The sequence below is a fragment of the Pieris napi genome, chromosome 11, assembly GCF_905475465.1.
Source record: "Pieris napi chromosome 11, ilPieNapi1.2, whole genome shotgun sequence".
NCBI lineage: Eukaryota > Metazoa > Arthropoda > Insecta > Lepidoptera > Pieridae > Pieris > Pieris napi.
In genome coordinates, this window is record NC_062244.1 from 2,496,146 (window position 1) to 2,513,984 (window position 17,839).

A 17,839-nucleotide genomic window follows, 5' to 3' on the forward strand; every position below is an offset into this window, starting at 1 on the left:
TAGTATTCGCAACTTCTTCTCCAACACAACATCTCCAATGCCTCTACTTTTATCGGTCCTAGCCTGTTATGTCTGTCTAAAATACAATTCAAGTTAAGGAACCCTAATTCACACGATTGATGAATAAATATAGCGGCTAACAGGCAGAAAGGTACATTTACAGTTTTCCGGTGAAAAGCTATCCACTAAATTGTGCAAAATGATTATATATTCAGTTTCACGAATAATTGTTTTTTTAACGTTATCAACTATATGCTGTCTAGCAGGTAATTATTTTTATAAACTCTTTAATTATTCCATTAAAAACATTGTTTTAATTACTATTTTATGATACTTTATAATGTAATCGGGTAATAATGAATTTGTTTTTGAAAATGCTAAACGGCGACTAAAATTAACAATATACCATCAAATATTAAGCTTAAAATATTAAAAAAAATTTCTTTATTAAGATAAAAACATTAATACATAGTAACATTTCAGTAAGTGTATTTTAATCCGGTGAGATTACGCCCGCCTTTCACTGCGTAAGTGTTGAGCGAGAAATAGTTGACCGGCGGAACGGAGTTTGAAATGATAATAGATTTTGCCTTTCACTAAGAAGGAGTTTTTAAAGTAATTTATTTCGCCTTCTACTGACAACGAGGTCAACTAGGCGGAGCGAGAAGCGGGAAATGAACTACTACTCCGTTCATTTTCTGCCTAGTTCTCGCTCCATCCAGCGGGGACCTGAGTACCAGTATTGGGCAGCCTTTTTTGACTTTCTTTCTATGTGCACATTTAAGATTTGCTCGAACGGTGAAGGAAAACATCGTGAGGAAACCGACATGTCTTAGACCCAAAAAGTCGACGGCGTGTGTCAGGCACAGGAGGCTGATCACCTACTTGCTATTAGATTTAAAAATGATCATTAAACAGATTCAGAAATCTGAGGCCCAAGACCTAAAGAGGTTGTAGCGCCACTGAATTATTATTTTTTAAGAAAAACTTTAAAGTGAGAAACAATATCAAATATCGCATTAATTAAATAATTAAGGTTTATGATAAATCTTTTATTGATGTAATTACTATTTTTTTGAGGATACAATCACAAACAGAATTGAGCCATATCATATCGATCATTCACCATAATATGATTCGAAAGTTTAATAGATTGGCTATTTGCGTAAGACAAGAGGGAGGGATCCAATTTTGAGCTTTTAAATAATTCATATATGTTTTTAATTTCATTAAAATGATTGATTTCACTTACTTAATTTGATTATTTTTGGTCCATTCTCTTGATTGGTATCAAAAAACTAAGGGGTGTTTTTATCACATTTGAGTCGGTTCGATACCCAGACGAGACAGGTATTTTTTAGAAAATCATTGATAGCAGTAATACTTACTATTCAGAATAAAATAAAGTCTTGTTTCAGCAAAATATCGCATCTACGATACTTAAAGTATACTTTCCCCCGATATCCCACAGTCTTGGGACGCCCTGTATATATATATAGCTATAACTTTATTTGTTCAAGTTAATACATAATATTTAATTTTATAACATTACACTATAATTATTCACTTTTTAATTAAACTAATCTTTTGTAGTATATGTAGTTTGTATATTTATGATTTTTCAACAGACTGCGACCCCCTTTTAAAACAAACACGACCCCCCAAGGGTCGCAACCCCCCGCTTGAGAAACGATGCTCTAGAAGTCTAGAGTCTAGGCTGCCCTAAGTCTTGATTGTGAATCTTGCGCTTGAATTAGTTGTTGGCAGTTTTAACACGATATATTGATCAGGTAGCTGATGCTGCTAAAATTGTAGTAGTTGCTATTTTTGCCTTCTTATTACGAATACAGATACCGGCAAACTTCTTGAGCATTTAACAAGGGAGTGGGGGAAAGTTTGCGCATCTGGGACACAAACGTCAACTGATTTACCAATCACGCGATCGACACGTCACTCTCCCGCCGCCGCGCATCACCGCCCGCCGCCACCACCCAGCGATACCTAAAAATCGCTTCTGCGCAGGCAAGGACATTGGTTCAAGATGTTTGCCGGTATCTGTACTCCATTGAAATAATCGGAATTGGTTTATCTTTGACACAAAATGTTTTTAACAGATCTACCATGTGCGTATCGACAAGGAGACAAGCCAGATAGATTAGTCTGTGTGTGTAATGCGACATACTGTGACACAATCGACAGAGTTCCGCCCCCAGAAGATAGTTACATAACATACACTACTTCTAAGGTAATTTACTAGACATTTTTAACAGCCTCAAAAAAACGAAAACCAAATGCATAATAATTGTGCATATATACTAGAAAAAGAAGAGCAGTGCCTAGTGGCTTCAGTGTGCGAATCTCATCCCTGAGGTCGTAGGTTCGATCCCAGACTGTGCGCAATTAGACTTTGTTTCTAGTTGCGCATTTTAAAATTCGCTCGAACGGTGATGGAAAACATCGTGAGGAAAACGACATGTCTTAGACCCAAACAGTCGACGGCGCGTGTCAGGCACTGGAGCCTGATCTACTTGCCTATTAGATCGAAAAATGATCATGAAACAGATTCAGAAATCTGAGGCCCAGTCCTAAAGTTGTAGCGCCACTGATTTATTTAGATATTAGATATCTGTATTAATTAAATGTATTGAACAAATTAAAAACGGCCTGGGTTCGATTGTACGGCCTTGGTCTAGTCGCGCTCTTTCTACCTATTAGTCTACGCTATGTTATTTTACGTGGAATGGAAAATTATATTAAATTCTCAAATTTAATAACAACCTCTATTGGTTTTGTTCGTATCAAACCTTATTGAAAAGGCCGGAAAAGAAAATATCGTGTTGTATTTTTTTGAAACCGAATCACATTTTTATACTAAGGCCCATTTTAAAAGTCATTGGATCGAATATCATTATATCATTTCCATATTTTTTAACATTTTTCTTATGTACGAGTATGTTTCAGGCTGGATCACGATTTTTAAAAGGAATCGGGCGCATTGCTGATTCGGTGGAAGGTATTTTTTTTGGATTTTAAAAATAAATCTTTATTTCGTATTCCTACAGCTAACATCAAAATATAAAAAAAAACAATTATTCTAAATATTAGGTCCTTACATATGAAATTGGCGTATTTCGTACTGGCCACTTTAATCACGATGATCTCCTCTTTGGTAAGGAATTCCAAATTCAAATTTGTACAGCTATTTACTCATGTATTTTTGTGCTTCGATGACCGTCATTCATTTATTTTTTTCTTCTGTTTTTTTCTGTTTGCGTCACTCATTTTACAAAATGGAAAACTTAAAGTAGCGCATTATTATTTACGAGTACGAGTTCCGCCGTGGCACTAGTGCTGCGGAAACGACTCGAAGGGTGAATGATGTGTATGGCGGTCATGTTGCAAAAGAAAACACAGTTCGTTTTTGGTTCCAACGTTTTCGTTCTGGAAATTTCGACCTGCAGAACAAGCCCCGTGGACGGCCTGAGACCCAAGTTGATAATGAAGTATTGAAGGCTATTGTGGAAGCGGATCCATCGCAAACCACGTCCGAGTTAGCTGCAGGCTGCGGTGTTAGTGATAAAACTGTTTTAATTCACTTGAAGCAAATTGGGAAGATTAAAAAGCTTGAAAGATGGGTACCTCACGAATTGACTGAAGCAAACCGGCAAACGCGCGTCGACTGCTGCATTACATTACTGAACCAGCACAATAATGAAGGTATTTTAAACCGAATCATTACCTGTGATGAAAAATGGATTCTTTACGATAATCGGAAGCGCTCAGCACAATGGTTGGATCCTGGCCAGCCAGCCAAATCCTGCCCCAAGCGAAAATTAACCCTAAAAAAGTTACTTGTAAGCGTTAGGTGGACCAGTGCCGGTATTGTTCATTGCAGTTTTCTCAAAACTGGCCAGACTATTACGGCTGATGTCTATTGTCAGTAATTGCAAACCATAATGGAAAAGCTAGCGGCTAAATAACCTAGGCTGGTCAATCGCTCCACGCCACTGCTACTTCACGACAACGCTAGACCACACACTGCACAACAGCAGACGGCTACAAAATTAGAAGAGCTTCAATTGGAATGTCTAAGACATCCTCCGTACTCCCCGGACCTTGCTCCAACAGATTACCATTTTTTTCGAAATTTGGACAACTTCTTGCAAGGGAAAAAATGTGACTCTGATGGGGCAGCCAAATCGCCTTCACAGGTTTTATTGATTCCCGTCCGACTGTTTTTTTTAGTAAAGGGATCAATGGAGGGATCTGTGAGATGGCAAAAGTGCATAGAAAACAATGGTTCATACCTTGATTAATTAAATATATTATATTTAAAATATTCGACTTTTTGATCCTCCCATACAAAACGCCAATTTCATATGTAAGGACCTAATATATAGCCAAAGATGGGATACATAATATACAAAGAGGCTCAAACATTTACAAAAGGAAAAAATATTCAATACACTTAACTAAGTACTACCTAATTCGACTGTGTTGTGTGAAAAATCTCAAAAACTATTGTTACTGTAAAAAAAACGACGGTTTACACTCCGGGAGTGCCGGCAGAAGTGAACACTTGAATATTAACGTTGTGCATTTTTGATATTTTGTAATGGTTAGGGAATAATTTTGCACGCATTGCTTTAATTATCAGTATAAAAGTACTATCATTTATGTGGCAGAATACAATATTTATTTATTGCGCTATCGTACACAAACATGACAATTTATATTACATTAAATACGGCACACCAAGCTGTCTACATCTACTCTCCACCCGTCTTACGAATTTTCGATCAGGTCACGTGTCCTGACGCGAGTTTAACATTTTTTACCCATTCCAAAAATTTTCACTTCAAAAATCTCCAGCAGCTGTGACAATATAATGTTACAAATATATTGTTCGCTAAAAATATATAGTATTCTAGGTGGAAATTATGGCCGAGTAATCCAGCTCTATCCCAATGAAAGATATCAGACTATACATGGCTTTGGAGGGGCAGCTACTGATGCTGCTGGTATAAAGTGGAAATCACTCCCCGAAGGCGCTCAGGACAAATTTATAGAGTTAGTATAGAGTATTTTACGCGAGAACAACTCATTAGTGTTTTTATTTGTATCGACGCTTCGATTGAGTATTAAAAGGTAAAAAAGAAGGAGCGTCTTCTTAAGGAAGACTCGACAAAATGGTCAACATTGCGGGAGTTATGTAACCTAACATTAGTTAAGTTATAAACATAGACATAATTTTCAAAAAAAAAAATGAAAAACAACATTTTTTTTCCTTTAAAAAAAACTTATCTACATGGGCCCCGAAGGCTTTTAGGATTATATGATCTCAAACATCATAGGTTCTCTCTAAAATTATTTTTAGAGTGTAATGTAGCGAGCTTGTTTCTTACCTTTCATTAAAAAATTGGTCTGTAATGATTTTTTTTAAGTTTAGTTTGAAGCAGAAAGCGGATTTTTAATAACGTTGCATAGCTTTTAAATTAATCTTATTTATAAGAAAACATAACCATAAAATAAACAGTATTTACAATTTTAAGCTACATATTAATAATAAAAATGAATAAAAAGAGAATAACAAAGTTTGGTCCCTGTGGCAGTGTACTTTTATCGCTGGCAGCAATTCTTCGATCGTATTGCGATATATATTCGTTGAAAGCATCCGAGGGGTCACCTGTACTATCTACCAGGCGCCATTTTTTCTTAATTAATTAATTTTAAATTAAGTTTTATAAATCAAACATATGATTTTTTTTTTACAGTTTTTTGAAGCAAAAAGCGGATTCGTAATAACGTAGGATAGTTTTTAAATTAATCTTATTTATTACTAATCATAACAATCAAATATACAGTATTTACAATTTTAACCTACAAATTGATAATAAAAATTAATAAAAAAAAAACAAAAAGTTTGGTCCCTGTGGCAGTGTACCTCTATCGCTGGCAGCAATTCCTCGCTCGTATTGCGATAAGTATTCGTTGAGCAAGGAAAGCATCCGAGGGGTCACCGGTACTATCTACCAGGCGCCATTTTTTTAAAAATTAATTTTATAAATTATACATATGATTTTTTTTCAGATCCTACTTCAGCAAACATGGAATAGAATACACAATGATCCGTGTGCCAGTAGCGTCTTCAGATTTTTCGACTCATCCCTATTATTACAATGAATACCCAGAAAATGACAAAGAACTCACTAACTTTACTTACACTAAAGAAGACACGGAGTTCAAGGTACACTTAGTATAGTAACAGTATTTATATTTCTATCTATATGGGTTTTTTATTCGTACTGTGAAGGAAACATCGTGAGGTGAAACTGCATGCGTTAGACCCAGAAAAGCAGCGACAGCGTGTGTCAGGCATACAAGGCTAACCATCTACTTGCCTATTAGAAAAAAACAAATAATCTCGAAACAGACATAGAAATCTAAAAGATTGTCGTGACACTGGTTTTTATAGTATCTAATATATAAAATTCTCGTGTCACATGGTTCGATGCTCCTCCAAAACGGCTCGACCGATTCTTATGAAATTTTTATCCATATTCAATAAGTCTGAGAATCGGCTACTATCTATCTTTCAAACCCCTAAGTGATAAGGGGTGGCCACCCCAAAAACTTTATTTTTAAGAAAAAAATTGTTGTTTTTATTTTTTTATGATACAACATACAAAAATACATATAACTCCTAATTTTCACCCCTCTACAATCAACCCCTATTTTTTATTATTGTAGATCGTTATTTTTATTGAACTAAAAAATTTTTTACTAGAAATAATATACATGGCAAAACAAACGTTTGCCGGGTCAGCTAGTAGTATTATAAATATAGTTTTTCAGTCTTATTAATATATAAATTACCACAATTGTGATATTTAATGATAGGACAGAGTTAGGTTATTTCGTCTGTGTTTGTCCATCGCCGTGCTTTTTAATAACAACAATACTCCTACAGGTACAGCCTTCTTATGTGGAGTAACGAACAGTTAAATTATTATACCTTAAAATAAAATAAAATAAAACATTTATTTAAAATATAAAAAATAAAGTCTACAAGCAGTAGGCATTGTGAAATAGGAGCACTTACATTATAGCGAGATCAATACGGTAAAAAAGGATTGAGATGGAACGAAGCATCTCGAAGTTCTTGTCAACTAGTTTAATTGAAACTTTGCAAGTCGTGTATAACCCTTAACATTTCTACAGGAAACGACTTATTCTAAGCAAAAGAATAATTGTGGAATAAGTTTACAAAACTTGCTGAAACATCACAAGGCTCAAAACTACTAAGCAAAATATAGAATTGTCCCTATCTTTTCAGCTGCCTCTAATAAAAGGGGCAATGGAAGTAGCTACAGATGAGATATCGGTTGTAGCAGCTGTCTGGTCTCCACCAAGGTGGATGAAAAAACTGGACCCTGGATCAAAAGCAAGCAGACTTAAGCCAGAATTTTATCAAACTTTCGCTAAATATCATTGCGAGTATGTTTTAGTTTATTATTGTTATAAGATTAACACGTAAATAGTAGTATTTTGACGTGATAACGTCTTTAAAATCGTTTTAGTCGGGTGACATGTTCAGAAACTTGTGTCACACCAAAACCTCACGAGCGCGATCGCAGGTATAACGAGAGAGAGATGGACCGATCTCCCGTCTCATCTCGAGCGCTGCCAGTCATTCCGTGAATGTATGAAGAAAAATGTATATCATAGTCGAATAAGTAAACTTGTCATTTTACACCCGAAATTTATCATCAAAAGTGTGAATAAAACGATAGATGTAATTTAAAATTTGAAAAAATTGTTATCTTCATTAATTACTTACTTCCCAAAAACTTATATCACCAATAAGACGTTATCACGTAAACATCTCGATCGTAAACCTACTTTACAAACAACCAATATTTTTTACAATAATAGTTTGATCTCAAAACTGTGAAAGTAATGATTTAAACTAAATTGTTTAGTCAAACAACTTAACCAGTTATTGAATACGTATTGCAATGTCCGATTTTTTAATAAAATATAGTATTATTATAATTTGATTTAAGCAGAATTTAATAAACATACTATGTCGCTGGAGATCTGTTCCACGACGTTGGCTCTAAATATATTACGGCACCGAGTCGTAAAAAAGTATTAAATTTTGAGGTTTCTTACCACGTTTGCGACTAAAATGAAATGTATTACAGATTTGTTAAGCTGTACGAAAAAGCTGGAGTTCCCATATGGGGAATGTCGACATCAAATGAACCAATTGACGGTACTTTCACGCAAGCTGGGTTTGGACCACAAGATACTATGGGATGGTCTGTTGAACAGATGGTAAATACTTTTTTGGCCGCAATTCTTTGATCGCGTGGCATCAGATAGTTTCGTAAGGTTCACTTATTGGGACGTAGAGCCAGCGGAGTGAGTTTGTGAAACGTAACAAAGTGCCACGGAAAATTATATATTTACTAGTGGACCCGTCAGACGTTGTCCTGCATGATATTTCAAGCAATTAGTAAAGCAAAGTATGAAAGAACCGACTGCAGCGCCATCTGGCGGGCTGATTTGTGAATCTAAACCATTCCCAGATCCCCTTGAACTTATTTTATATTCATTGCATAACAGCACAATGGCAAGAACTAAACTTACTTAACTTACACATTAAACATTAATTTAATTAATTAATAACAAAAAGAAATAACTTACTTAAAATATAATAACTAAAAATTATTAAAAGGAGTCCCTTTAGGCAAGGTTCCGAAGATACTGGCAGCGTTACCCCTTTGAATAGCAAGACTAATTCTTTGTCCGAGGTAGCTGCCAGCTCTTCGGTCTCTTGTGATGTCGAGATGGAAAGTGACTTTTTCATATTGTCTATTCTGCGATCATTTATATTTTTTATAGTCCCCACAAGCCTCCGCCACAAATGTATTATTTCAGTAGCAGTAGACCCTACTTACGTAGAATTAAGGAATATCATAATCTAAGTTTTCATTTTACATTCGCTTTTACAATTTAAGGGAATTTTTATTGGCAAAAGTGTACAAAGTTAATCTATTTAACTAGAAATCTTACGAAGCCCTAAGGAATTAATAAAAATGGTATAAAAACGGAAAACGAAATACATGTTTGTGATGAGACTCGAGATGCCGACCAATTAGAATTCTAGGAATCGATTGATAGTTTTATCATTTGTTTCACACCTGACAATAAATCCTTATTAGTAAATTAGGTTAGACTTAAATTACTTATTAGTCTTAAGTTAGTCTAGATTGTAATGTTCCATGATGTCTTAATAAAGACACATGTATATAAAAAAAAAACCTGACAATGAACATTATGATGATTTATTATTAAAGAAATTTATTCTCACTAACAAAATAGTTTTGATACAATTTTATTTTCATGAAAACTTAATTATTATGCCATTTGCAACGTGCAAACGTGCTGCCATTTGACAGCAGTTAATTATGTAATTTAGTACTTTGGGATCATGTGTAATTTTAAAGCTCTTTTAAATTTGTGAAATACAGTAACGAATTTATGAAGATAATGTATAAAGTAATTGCAAACCCTAATAGTTTACAGATTTCTTTCTTTAATTTGTGCGTCACTATGATTTGATTTCTTAAATAAAAAGCTATTATTTTTAAATAGGATATAATTTAAAGGGTTGACTAATAATGCTTCTTACGGCCAGTCTTGACTTCAAACACTAACCTTTAAAACTCATTTGTCTCTTTCCATCACAGCGTAAACACACTTTGACAGAAAGAGACGAAATAGTACACAACTAAATTATTACTTATATTAACATTAAAGTAACTCCTTTTAGCTAACACATGTATTATTTAAATATTTTAAGAATAGGATATGTTCGTATTGGTTATTTAACATAGTTTTCTTAAAAACAGAATTCTTAAATACCGCCTGTTATTTTCTTTTCAGAAAAAATGGTTGAAAAACAACTTTGGCCCAACGATGCGTAACTGTAATGGAAAAAAAATAAATATCCTAGCTATGGACGACCAGCGCTATTTGCTTCCTGTATGGAATTTTGTGGTAAATAATATACATTATTTATTTATAAAAGCTTTGGTGCATTACATTACGGCATTCAGATAACATAAATTAAGGAGGCATCGCGTGCTAGCGATTTCTTCCAGGCAACCCTAGTAATGAAAAAGAAAAAAAAATACTAAGGGTTGCAAGAATTGCATAACTATATTTAAAATTAGAATAAAATTACAGATTTAAGTCTACATAATTACATAACGAAAATAAAATCAATTAAAAACATAAAAAAATTATATTTACAATTGCTTATTAGTAATCATAACAATCAAATATTAATATTATATTAATAACAGTTTTAAAAAAAAATATTAATAAAAAGACATTTAAAAAGTTTGGTCCCTGTGGGAGTGTACCTTCACAAAAATCACGATTCCCTATATATATTACGCTTAAACAGAAGGAATGGATATAGTTCGGTGTTAGAGCTAAGAGCTTTATATAGAAGAGCTCTAAAGAATGGAAGAGAGGCTAATCGTATGTGCTCTGGGAGCTTAATTATATGGTGAACTAGCTGGTGCCCGCGACTTCGTCTGCGCAGGATTAGTTATCGAGTAGCTTATATTAGCGTCGCGTAAAAACTTAAAATATTGACTATTTAAAATAAACATTTCTATCATACATTACATATGCGTAACTCTAGCGGTTTTGGCAGCGCACGCCAGAATAGCTCGCAGATGGTAGATTTTTTCTACTTTCTTGAAATTTTGGACAATTCACACAATATCTTTACAAATTGTAGCCTATGTGTTATTTTAATGTACAATATTATTGTAAAGTTTCATTACAAACCATTCAGTAGTTTTTACGTGAAAGAGTAACAAGCATCCATCCATACTTACAAATTCGCGTTTATAATATTAGTAAGATTATAGGGGAAGATCGTTACCCTACGTACGCGGGGCACATTCATACAGTCAAAATAAAACTTGAACATAACAAAGTACAGTCTTGCTTTTGTATGTATGAGTTTTGTATGAGTCGAGGTACCAACTATACATCAACGAAGTTTCGTGAAATTCGCACCGATGAGAGTGAAGTTACAGGCATGGACGTGTTTTCGCGCTCGGTAAGTAATTTTTTGACCTATGTTTTTATCTCTTGTTACCGTAGATAAAATAAGTTTTCGTGTAGAGTATTCTATCAGTAACTAGCAAAATATACTTAAGATACGTCTCCAATACTTAATTTATGACGTTTTGCTAATAATATTAAAATAAGTTATATTTTGTTGTTATTCAGTTAGTGGGGTACATTCGGACAGCACTAGATGGGGCACATTTGAACGAATTCAAATAGTAGTTCCTTCGAAGTCAGTTTTGACACCAGAGGCATTTCGACCCTATTCGCATTCTGTAAGAAGTAATAAAACAAACAAAATGACGATGACGGCCAGGAAAACTACGAATTTATACTGCCACAACCGAAAATAAGAAGTTCTAATCCACACCAAAGAGTATAAAATGTAATTCTAAATTTAAGATACCTAACTAATTAAATTTTGTTTTACATAAGAAAAGTATTTTATTTTTGTTTAATAGAAGTTAAATCTTTATTTTTGTGTTTAATTTCATTGCTGATAAATGAATTTTGAACTACCCCACAGCGTAAGAAGGTACCTCCGACACTGTACGAAGGTGCCCCGTTGATGGGGCAGATTCGTACGTATTCCAGATTTAGTTTAAATCATAATTATGGTGGAAACATCGGATGAAATCATTTGTCATTTTTTTATTTGAATCTCAGATAGTTAGACTATAAATTTAAGCTATCAGGTGATAGATTCATGGAAAAAGAAAAAAATAAAAAAATAAAATGTGAAAACCGTACGAAGGGTCCCCACCTTCCCCTATATGGATAATAATTTTTTGTTTTGTAGATAGTAGCAAAAGACAAAGAAATTTCAAATTACGTTGATGGTTTCGCAATACACTCTTACTTCGATCCTTATACGCCGGCGAGTATTATAGATATGAACATGAAGAATTTTCCTGACAAATTCGTTCTGGGAACTGAATTTTGCACTAGTAAGTTTCGTATAATATAGTAATAATAATAATCCAGTGGCCTTTCAACTCTACATAGGTATTGGCCTCAGTTGGCATCCGTTTATTTGATTCTATTTCATAGACAAATAGTTGATCAGGTCCGACATGTGACGCCGATTTTTGGATTTGAGACATACGGATTTCTTCACGATTTTTTTTAGATTACTTTATAAAATTTCCTTAGTAACTAATGCCATGAGTAGTTCATAAATACAGTGCAAGCTATTTATAACGTCATTCGTTGTAACGAAACATTCTCTATAACGTAAAAATGAGTTACTTTTATTTGTTTCAACCTAATACCCATACATTAATTCTTCCCTCTGAATAACGAAAACTATAACGAATAAAAATACTCGGTCCATTGAAATTATTATAAAGAGTTTACACTGTATATTACAGGTCTTAATTTTATAATACAGTATTCAGATTGAATACAACAGTGGTTGATCATGTGACTTTGAATCTAACCAAATCTTCAAAATAGTTTTGTTTTCTATATTGCTAACCAACTGCCCACTGAAGTATTTTCGAACCAATTCGTCTTAGGGTCCTTCAAGAAAAAAGCGTACCTATTCTTCAAAGGCCGGCAACGCACTCGCGAGCCCTCTGGCACTGAGTGTCTATGGGGGCCGCTATCACTTTACATCAAATGAGCCTCCTGCCCGTTTACGTGTGTTCGTGTGTTCTATAAACAAATAGATAACAATAATAATAATATCTATAATATAGATATATGTATATAGAAATGGATATACATTTCAAATTATGCCTTTACTTCTCAATCAGCTTTGATACCATTTATAAATGAAATAATATAACGTGAGAAGTGGTATTTTGTTTTAATTACATTATTACGTATCTGTTTCGAATTTTACATTATTCCTAAAATTAATTTTATTACCAAAATATTTTTTGAATTAAATGGCTTATCTATATATATTATGATCTTGTACAAAAAGGAAATGCCTTTTTATTTATTTATTTCTATAGTGTGTAAAATTTTTAATTGCAGCGGGCTCCGATAGCACAGTACCACTAGGAGATTGGGGCGAGGGAGAGGTGTATGCCGAAACAATTCTTGAAGTGAGTGTTTGAGAGAATTTCAATTTCTACGAATATATTTCAAAATTAGTTATATTAAATAGTAATAAACTTATATTAAGTAATAATAATCTTCTTCCTATCCGGTGCACTCTTGACAGAGCGGTCGTGACCGCTAAGAAGTAGTTGTAATATTAGGGGCAGATGTGATGCGCTTCACGACGTTTTGCCATCGTTGCCTATTAGTGGTCATCCTGCTGCACTGATTGAGAGAGTCTCCTACGGCAGACTTAATTTGGTCAGTCCAACACGTAGGTGACCTTCCGCGCGGTCTAGTGCCTTCAACCTTCCCCTGGACGACAAGGCGTTCTATGGACTGATCACCACGCCGAGATACGTGACCGAAGAATGTAAGGATGCGAGATTGTACTGTTGAAAACAGACGGTAGCTTAATACCGAGTTCTTGAAGTATCGCGACGTTTGTACGAAACTCGGTAATAATAATACAGTTTAGTTATATTACACAAAACGTTACTATGAAAATTGGGAGATTGACTGCTAAAAGCAGTTTCTTCCAGGCAAACCAGACGTGAAAAATACAAACAAAAAAAATAAAATCGAATAACTACTTAATATAAAAGTAACAAATGAGTTTATCGATACAATATTGTTAATTGTTTCTTAAGTATGTAACTCTGCCAGGCATGTTTGAGAAAAATAACTAGTATTCTTCTTTAAAATATTATAAAAGGAATTTTGAAATTAATTATAAGGTTTGATAGTAAAAAGATGAGCGTGGGCTTGGAACAATCAAACCCAAGAAAATTCCACTTTAATATTGACGAAAGAACACTGTTGGCCTTGTGTCATCAGTGTGCGACTCTCATCCTTGAGGTCGTCGTAAAGGAAAACATCGTGAGGAAACCGACTTGCCTTAGACCCAAAAAGTCGATGGCGTGTGTCAGGCAGCGGAGGCTGATCACCTACTTACCTATTACATTGACAAATGATAATAAAACAGATGAAGAAATCTGAGTACACAAAAAGGTTGTAGCGCCACTGATTTGCTTTAATATAGACTAAATATAGATTTTCTATTCCAGAATCTAGCCACCAACTACGTAGGTTTTATAGACTGGAACCTGGCATTGGATCCTGATGGTGGGCCAAACTGGGCGAAAAACTTTGTTGATGCAGCAATCATAATAAATTCCACTAGTGGGGAGTTTTACAAGCAGCCCAAGTTCTATGTTTTAGGACATTTTTCGAAACTTATACCTCGCTGGTCTCAAAGAATAAAATCTGTCCGCCAGAGTCCTATTAATTATACGCCTGATGAAAAGAACATGTAAGTTACAGAATGTATTACAAAAGGTATAGTAGCTAGCACTTCAGGCGCAGAATTTAAGTCAGAATTTCTTTTAGGAGTAGGCATTGAAACCAAAGGCCTCACAATTATGTATCTGTTTAGTAATATTTTTTTTCTCAATAGGTGATCACATATATATATATACATGGCATGGATCACATATACATATTTCGACGCATTTAATACGGATTCTGAAAAGGTATTACACATGGCCATGAATCGCTCTAATATCTTTCTAGTAGAACAATTTTTTGCAGCTGATGACCTCATCTATTTGTGTTTGATCCACGACTTTTTGGCAACCCTATATAGTCTGATACACGACGTGGACTTTTCGTGTCTAAGGTGTGCTGGTTGCGTAACAATGTTTTCCTTACCCATATGAGCAATTATTAAATATGTCTATGGAAGAAAAGTCTATAGGTGGGGTTCGAAACCCAAAACACATCGCATTACTGTTCTGAAGTTTTGTGATTATATCAGAATTTTAAAAAATACCTCCAATTTTACTTGCCGCAAATGCATTGAAACTGCAAGTCTAATTTACAAAAAATATTGCATTGAAATTCAAATGCATTCAGTAGCCTGTAACAAACATAGTTTGCGGCATCTAATTGCAAAGCAAACGGTTGGAAAATTGTCATGTGACCGAGCGTAAGCTGTCATTAACGTATAATGTCATTTGGTCTATACAAATTTTGTGTGGGATTAGTGGGCCCCGGAATTATATTCCAGAGACAATTTGTAGTTGCCCATTTAATAACTGCTGCATACAGGTTATTAAATCAGGAAATCAGTCATTTTTTGTCTGTTTGATCATATTTCTTTATAAGTCCCTTTATAAGATCACCGTTTTCGTGACACATGCCATGGTTTTGTCACGATATTTCTTTACCGTATCAGAAAGTATTAATTTATAGAGTCTGGCTAATGAAAGAAGATAACGAAAAAGCGCGGCAAATTCAAAAAAAATAGTATGGTATCCCTAAAAGTTTGGTATATTTTGTGGATTAAACTTACTTGATACTTGATTTTATTTTATTATTTTTTACATTGATAGTAACTGTATTTCTATGAAATTAAATACTATACGTATTTAGTCTTTTACTATTGATACTTAATACTAGCATTGCATGGAAAACTAAAACTATATTAATTATAAAACACAACAGCTTTATTCGGAATAATCAAAATCAGAATCCAAAAAATCAATAAAACAAAGTTTAGGCTATTATATAATAGTAATTGCATGAAGTATTAAGACAATAAATCATACTAACCTAAGAAATTCAATGACATTCTGTGTTGCCATCCGAGAGTTTTCAAATAATTCAATTATCTTCTTTCATTAGCCAGAATCTAATAATAAATATGTACACAAAACCATTTATGATGGCTCATATTATAATGTATGATATTTTTAGATATGATTCGTCTCCACCAAGAAAATACATCTACGACCATGTAGCGTTTGTGACTACCAGAAATACAATTGTTGTTGTCATTGCAAACTAGTAAGTATTTTAATTAAACTAGCTGCCCGCGGAAACTTCTTTTCGTGATGATATTTTTACTTAGCCTTTTTTGTAATTTATCTCTATCTTAATATATATAAATTACGTGTCACGTTGTTTGTCCGCTATGGACTCCTAAACTACTGAACCGATTTCAAGAAAATTTGCACACCGTGTGTAGTTTGATCTAACTTAAAAGATAGGATAGCTTACATCTCAATTTATACCCGAAATATTATTTTATTTCAAAATATTTGTTTATTATTTGATAGTAACAGCTAACAGATGGCGCTGTGTTGAAAGTACCAACGTTTCACATAAGCTACAATTTACTGGCATAACCACCAAAAAAGCATGGTGGTCGCCATGACCGGTGTTCTTGAATAGTTTACTACTACGTATGTCATATAATAGAAACCTTAGCCACAGCAACGCTTGGCCGGTCTGTTAGTACCTATATTATATAAAATTCTCGTGTCACAGTGTTCGTTCCCATACTCCTCCGAAACGGTTCGACCGACTTATGAATTTTTTTATGCATTCACTGTAAGTCTGAGAATCGGCTACTATCTTTCAAACCTCTTAGTGATAAGGGGTTTTCACCCCAAAATTTATATATATATTCTAGACAACATTTTTGTTTTTATATTTTTATGATACAGCATACAAGAAGTTTTAATTTTTTTTCAGTGATGAAGCACAGAATGCCGCTATTATGTTTGGATCGAAACAAGTGACGGTGTTTTTGGAAGCTAATTCCATTGTTTCAGTGGAATTCCCCTACTCTTTTTGAAGTTGTATATCTATCAAATAAAATCTTAGTCAAAACTTATGTGATTTTTTTCAGTAACTCAATGTCATTGCTTGACAAGAACCTAACATCAATATTACGCCAAAATTTTTTCATATAATTATTTTACAGAACATGTACCTTATATTTATATTATAAACCTTTTTGTAAAAAAAACGGGCATCTAAGGAAATTTATGTTCTAAGGTCGATTTTAGATAATGAAACGAAAATTAATTGTCTGATCTGTCAAAGTCAAATGTTCGCCGGCGACGTGAAAGCGTATGCCAGAAATTGTGATCCGTCGTTTAGATTGGCTAGAATAGCTTAAAAGTCCTAGACACCAATCTAATTGAGCGTGTCTAGAATATTCTGAAGAGACGAGTAAAGTCAGTGCAACCTGCTCCAAAAAACATTACGGTTTTAGCTCCCTAGCTAAAGTCATTGCAGAAATGTGGGAACGTATTTCTCAAAGCGTATTATTAAAAACATCGTGTAAGGCATGCCCAGAAGGATTCAAGCTGTGATTTGGCCAGAGGAGGTCTTACGGTTTTCACATTTATGACCTTATTAATTTTAAAAAAAGTTTCGTTATTGCCATACACTTATTATTTGGCGTGTACATCGGTTAGTCAAGACTTTATCAAAAATTAATAAAAACTTGTCTTCACAATTCAATTCACTTCACGCGTAATAATTTACACGATTCTGAGTATACAGACTACGTCAGACTATTGAATTAAATTTAATTAACTGAAAAATCGACCTTATAAGGTAAATTTCCTTAAGTTCCTTAGGTAAAGAGTTTATTATTACTTTGAACACTTGCTACTACCCTATAGTAGAGCTAACGGCTGGTTAAACCCTTGTGACATTTTCTTAAAAAGATATATTTACTTACGTAAATGAAAAGACATTTCTTACTGAGATAAGAAGGTAAATTAATGTATATGTTGCAGCCAATACGCAGCGAACGGCGCTGTTTAGTAAAGAG

At 34.0% G+C, this 17,839-nt stretch overlaps 1 protein-coding gene across 1 annotated transcript; it reads left to right on the forward strand.

The window, feature by feature from the left end:
- Positions 1 to 136: 136 nt before the first annotated feature.
- Positions 137 to 16,888, forward strand: LOC125053871 (lysosomal acid glucosylceramidase-like). The gene is made up of 13 exons (XM_047655464.1): positions 137 to 266; positions 2,115 to 2,245; positions 2,962 to 3,013; positions 4,932 to 5,070; positions 6,091 to 6,247; positions 7,337 to 7,497; positions 8,208 to 8,340; positions 9,955 to 10,068; positions 11,960 to 12,107; positions 13,144 to 13,214; positions 14,277 to 14,521; positions 15,967 to 16,056; positions 16,747 to 16,888. The coding sequence occupies exons 1-13, from the start codon at positions 200 to 202 to the stop codon at positions 16,847 to 16,849; spliced, it is 1,611 nt and encodes a 536-aa protein (XP_047511420.1). The 5' UTR covers positions 137 to 199; the 3' UTR covers positions 16,850 to 16,888.
- The last annotated feature ends 951 nt before the right edge of the window (positions 16,889 to 17,839 follow it).

What these genes read in the sequence shown, in the direction of transcription:
- LOC125053871 (XM_047655464.1), top strand. Translation starts at nt 200, where the DNA reads ATGATTATATATTCAGTTTCACGAATAATTGTTTTTTTAACGTTATCA. An exon ending in GCTCAGGACAAATTTATAGA is followed by an intron (nt 5,071 to 6,090) that starts GTTAGTATAGAG and finishes ATTTTTTTTCAG; the next exon opens with ATCCTACTTCAGCAAACATG. An exon ending in ATGCCGAAACAATTCTTGAA is followed by an intron (nt 13,215 to 14,276) that starts GTGAGTGTTTGA and finishes TTTCTATTCCAG; the next exon opens with AATCTAGCCACCAACTACGT.